The sequence below is a fragment of the Myotis brandtii genome, unplaced genomic scaffold (genome assembly GCF_000412655.1).
Source record: "Myotis brandtii unplaced genomic scaffold, ASM41265v1 scaffold6, whole genome shotgun sequence".
Classification (NCBI taxonomy): domain Eukaryota; kingdom Metazoa; phylum Chordata; class Mammalia; order Chiroptera; family Vespertilionidae; genus Myotis; species Myotis brandtii.
In genome coordinates, this window is record NW_005370271.1 from 3,596,603 (window position 1) to 3,602,230 (window position 5,628).

The window sequence follows — 5,628 nt, forward strand, 5'->3', positions numbered from 1 at the left end:
GGTGGGGGGTGGAGATGGGGGCAGGGTTGCTGGCCCCAGCAATCTGTTTCAAAGAACCAAGTCTTCGGCAGTCTTGTAACAATGCATTTCCTTTTATTCCGTGAACATAGTATTTGACAGCCACACCCCCTCCAGTTTTACTATTTACAACAAAATACTGATGTACGATATTTCTTCATGCAAATTGTGGGAGTATATACATTGAATAAACACTCCAGGAATCAACATATATGTACATTATTTACATACTAACGATATTTACTGTAAATAGAAATGTCTTCTAAGAAAACAAGAAATCACGTGTGGCTTCTGGTCTACACCAGACCTAACTTTTCGGCAAAGTGCATCTACGTAGGTCTGTGCATCTTAACTTGAAAAATAGGCATCGCTTCACCTAGAAATAGCTTCTGTCGGGACTCAGTTTGGTACCACGTTAAACTGCTCAAAATGTCCTGTGATCCTGAGGACGCTTGCTTGTCTGGGTCTCTGCCAACAGAGGCTGTGGGCTGGGGGGCTGCTGCATCTGCCCAGCGCCCCTCGCCGCCTGCCCTGGGTCTCAGGGAGCATGTCTTTGGCCAGAGTGGGGATAATAAAACAGCAGGGGGGGGGGGGGGGGGGGGGGGCAGGAAGAGGATGAACATGATCATATTGGCCCAGGCACCGGGCCGCCAGCTCCGCGTCTGGTGGGTTTTTCAGACCAGGCCTGCCTGAGGGCTCGGGGGTGATGGCTTTGTGCCTGTTAGGTTAATACTGTCACAACGAAACCGGGACCTGGGTGGTTTCCCGTAGCTCTGAGGCAAGCACACAGCTTAAGCACCATGGCTTTCTGCACCGAGTCCCCCTCACAGGCGGCCAGAGAAACATCCCTCCAGGGTTTCCCGTCCACTTCTCCCAGCCCCGCTGAGGCCACACCCGAGAGACAGAAAGCCTGTCTCCCCAGGGTCCTACCTGGGTCACAGGACAATGTCCACGCGTGGGGACTGATGGAGCGGGCAGTCCTGCGCATGCGGCCAGCCCGGGGGCAGCGCTGCCGCGTCTGTGTGTGGAGGCCAGAGTTGCACATGCAGCAGCCGGGCATTTTGAGAACGAAGACTTGCCTTTCTCAAAAACTAAAGCTTCGAATTTGAGGTATCGGTACAATAACAAAGCCGAAGAGCTTGGGAATCAGCCAGAAGAGCCCATCTGATGCATGTCGGAGGGCCGTGGGCTCAGCCCTTTGTAGTCTAGTGTGACTTAAAGCTACGTCAAGATCAGCAGCTCGAGGCCCAGGCCCACGGCCACCCAGTCTCAGCAAGGCCGCGCTCAGGAAGTTCCTCCTGCCGTCGGATCTCCACGTCCGTGCACAGGTCAGTCGGCTTCTACTTCTCGGGCTGGGCTTTGACGGGGAGACCTCTAAAGGGTGCACGTCCAGGGTGTGCCCAAGCGGACGGGCAGGGGGAGGAGCTGGCGTGGGAAGGGGCCCACCACTAGAACAGCCCCGTGGGCAAGGCCGTCCTGGCGACAGGAACAAAGCCCCAAGGAAAAGAAAGGCGTGTGTCCTGGAGAGGAGAGCCGGCACGGCTCCAGCCCCGCCACCTGTGCGCCTCGGTCGGTCTGGGATGTGCTGGGGCCCGGCCAGCACACGGTCCTGGGCCTGCGAGGTGCCCCACGGCGTGCACCTGGGGCTGTGCACCGTTTACAGGAAACCCTAAGCGCCACACCGCCCCGCTCCGCAACGTGCAGTGAGCGTGTCTCTCGTTACTTCCATGCCTTCGGTCCTAGTGAGGAACCTGGTCAACGGTCAGAGCAGGGACACAAGTGTCCTCTCTGCACGAAGGTTCTCAGTAGTGAAGGCAGTGGCCGCCGGCTGAACCAGCCCCGTGTTCAGTGGAACCGATGAAACCGGCTTGTGGGCGTCCCACACGGGCAGTTTCATCTGGTTCCACACAGGTCTGTGCTGGGGCTCTGAGTTATGGGACAAATGCCCCCAATCATCAACGGTACTGATTGGCCTTTTTAGGAAGTGTCTGGGGGGCCACCAGGCCTGAGCTGAGGGGTCCCCGGGGAATCGGACCCTCCCTGTCCCAGGAGGGATGAGGGCGCCCCCCGAGCGGTGCCCGCCCGGCTGCTGCATATATAGTGTCTACATCACTTCTGTTCAGTGCACAGTACATACTTGTGGCGAGAGTTACGTTTATAGCTGCCATTCTAAAAATACTATCAGAAAGTAAGTATCTCTCATAATTTCAGAATATAAAAAGGCATATAAAAGCTAGAGTCCTATATATCTGAGAAAAAAATCTGAATAAAAAAGTGGTAGCTTTTCTTTCCTGTTTTGATATAAAACAGAAGCTTCTAGAACAGTGAACACCATCACGAATGAGCATGTGTGGCGACTGGAGCGAGCAAGGTTCCGCGGCAGACCTCGCGCCTGAGTCTGCTGCGTGGATGGTCGCGGCTCAACTCCCAGGCGCCGCTGCCACAGGAACCGCGAGGAGGACGAGTGGACACGGCTGCGAGGCCCAGGTTGGCGGGAGGGAAACGCCCGGTGTCGCTCACCAGACGCGCGCGTGAGGCTTCGGCGGGCCCGTGGGCCGCGCTGGCGCACCGCTTCCTGGGCTGCTCACCCGGCCCCTCTGCTGTGGGGTTTTGGTTTTGCTTTTTACCTGTTCCGGCGAGGAAAGCTACTTTTTATTGGCAATCCTCCTTTTCCGCGTGGCCAGCATGTCGTAGAAAGGGTCCCTGCTGATGCTCGCTCTGGGGACACGGAAACACGGAGTCAGGTGCGCCCCTCCGCCGCGGGCTCTCCAACCAGACAGGTGCGCCTCTGAGTGCAGAGGTGCCCGCAGCAGACCCGTGCACACATACGTGTACACAAACACAAACACACACACACACACACGCCTCCGAGTGCAGGGGTGCCCGCAGCAGACCCGTGCACACGTGTACACACACACACACACACACACACACACCTCTGAGTGCAGGGGTGCCCGCAGCAGACCCGTGCACACCTGTACACACACACACACACACACCTCCGAGTGCAGGGGTGCCTGCAGCAGACCCGTGCGGGCCTGAAGCCTGTGCTGTCAGCCCCGCCGTCTGCGCCTCTAACTCCTAACACAAGGCCTGACTCCACTGTGACAGCAAGGCCGCCACCCACCCCAAGGATGCTGCGGCGGCCAGACCCGGCCAGGCCACCCCGTGCTCCTGGGTGTCAGAGATCTCGATTTGCCTCCGAGTGCAGGGGTGCCCGCAGCAGACCCGTGCGGGCCTGAAGCCTGTGCTGTCAGCCCCGCCGTCTGCGCCTCTAACTCCTAACACAAGGCCTGACTCCACTGTGACAGCAAGGCCGCCACCCACCCCAAGGATGCTGCGGCGGCCAGACCCGGCCAGGCCACCCCGTGCTCCTGGGTGTCAGAGATCTCGATTTCAGGAGGCGACCATTTAGGCTACTTGCTTGTTTTCTCCTCCTGCACTTTGAATTCCCACTCGTACGAGAGTTTTAATTTTCACCAATAAAGAGTGAGCCCTCAAAACTCTAGGCTCCCACCCTCGCCCCCAATAAAAGCAGCTCCCAGGCCTGTGTGACACTATCCCCGTCCCCTCACAGGGTGGCCCCACGTCAGCTGTGTCATTTCCGGGTCTTTTAAGTAAGAACTCTGCATCTTTTCAAAGCTTTCTGATGGTTACTGAAGGGCGTGCTGTGATCCTAAGAATCACGAGGCTTTTACCAATAACCACACTGTACTGACAGCCCGAGCCTGGTCCACAGCCTGGGCCCCGGCAGCGCCGGCCCGCGGCCCCCTCACCTGATGGACTTCATCCACTCCTCCTTCTCCTCCGGGCTGGGCGCCGAGATGCGGTACACCACGTGGTTGCCCTCCACCACCCGGCCGTCCGCCTCCGTCTTGCAGGCTTTGATGACCTGCCCCTTGTGGCTTGGGTTATAAAGCTCGAAACAGTTCTGGTGGGACAGAGAGGGACCGTCAGGAGGGCCGGGGAGGTGGTCATATTTCGTCCACGCCCCTCCCCCCCCAGCCCCAGCGGCCAGCGTGGGAGTGCCGGAGCGGGCAGAGGGACAGACGGTGGCAGGAGCAAGGCAGCTTACGGGCTTCCGGGGGTCCTCCACCTCCCGGATGCTGAGGTTCTCCAGCGGGATGATCCCCCGCGGCTCCTTATCCTGCGAGAGAGGAGCACGCAGCCAGCTTCACGGGCTGCCCTGGGGGTCCTGCCACAGAGGGAGGGAGCCGGCCACCGCCCTCGCTTACCGTCGTGTATTCGAAGTAATAGAGGCAGTTGTCCGTGAGGATGAACCACCGCCGCTTCCAGGTCTTCACGCGGCCCCCTGCCAGCAGAGGCCTGTGAGCAGAGCCGCGCAGGCAGGAGCCTGGCCCAGCCCTGCACAACGACCGTCGCCAGGGGGCCACCAGGAGCCAAGCTCGGTTTTGTTTCCTTCCTCGTGAAAATGCACAACCGTCCGTCCAACTCTCAGCCGCGTCCTGACAAGCCTTGTGGTCTGGGCCATTCGGACGGCTCCCCGCCAGGTGGTCTGCTGGGTCCGTGGGCACCTCACCCAGGCCTGCCTCTGCCCTCTCAGCCCCCTGGGGCACCCAGACAACTCAATTGCTTTCCCAATGCGCCTCCTGGAAATTAGTCGTGATGAATGGGCTTAATTTCCCCACATGGAAATGACACCGATGGCAGCGGGCCGCCCGCCCAGGGCTCAATCCCTTCCATCAGGGCTCTGGTCACATGACCGAGCTCTGCGCGGCCCTGGGATCCATCAAAATCAATTACTCCTCGGCCCGGGGAATTATTAGATTGAATTAATCTCTTAACAAGATCTGGGACACGCACGTAAACACACACACACACAGCTCATCTGTGTCTACGCCTTTCTCTACGGAAGAGAAATGTTTTTCACCCTTAAGTATTCAGCAGAGAAAACTGGCTTCACATCTAGCCCCTGCTCCTGACAAGCTTACAAACAATGAGGAGACAAGCGCAGGGGTGGGAACTGACACGCGACCACGGGCAGAGGGAGGAGCGGCTCTTCCTGCCCCGCGGCTCCCAAGGCGACCACGGTCCTCGGGGCGCGGCCCCTTCCCCACAGCACACATGCAAGCAGGTGCGGGCCATTGGGCTGAGTCACGGGGCCATCCCTGCACGGAGGCATGGGGGCATGGGGGACATGGGGGGACACTGGCCCGCCCCCTGGTCATCCCGGGGCTGAGGCATGAGGGCTCCCCGCCTCTGAGGTTGCAGAGGTCCAGGGGGAGGCGGCTTCGGGAGGGAGCCCCAACAGCTGGAATTTGGTGTCCGTGGGCAGACCTTGGAGAGCCCTCGGGGACCCTCACTGATGGGACATCTGTCCTCCTGAGGCCAGGCCTGGGGAGGGCCTAGGCCATGCTGTGAAGGCAGGTGTGGCTGGGTCTCCCCTTCTCCCTGACAGGCTGCCCCCGCCCCCGGGTCCCTGTCCCAAGGGTCTGACCATGTGCCTCCCCAAGATTCTTGCTGCTCCCTCCAAGGACCTTGGGCCCACCCCAGCTCCCAAATTGGGCCCCAGGGCCTTTGTTCCAGCTGCTCCTCAGCCCAGAGCCACCTGTTTCCCCCCCACCTCTCTGGCCCTGGGCTGGGCTCTTG

At 59.6% G+C, this 5,628-nt stretch overlaps 1 protein-coding gene across 1 annotated transcript in view; it reads right to left on the reverse strand.

Moving 5' to 3' along the window:
* Window positions 1-71: 71 nt before the first annotated feature.
* Window positions 72-5,628, reverse strand: part of CYTH3 (cytohesin 3) — a 13,206-nt gene continuing 7,649 nt past the window's right edge. The window contains exons 8-12 of the mRNA XM_014550325.1: window positions 5,138-5,147; window positions 4,254-4,603; window positions 4,094-4,165; window positions 3,795-3,949; window positions 72-2,736 (exon numbers count right to left, since the gene is read on the reverse strand). Coding sequence (XP_014405811.1) covers window positions 2,664-2,736; window positions 3,795-3,949; window positions 4,094-4,165; window positions 4,254-4,603; window positions 5,138-5,147 — 660 coding nt within the window. The 3' untranslated portion in view covers window positions 72-2,663. The remainder of the gene's footprint in view (window positions 2,737-3,794; window positions 3,950-4,093; window positions 4,166-4,253; window positions 4,604-5,137; window positions 5,148-5,628) is intronic.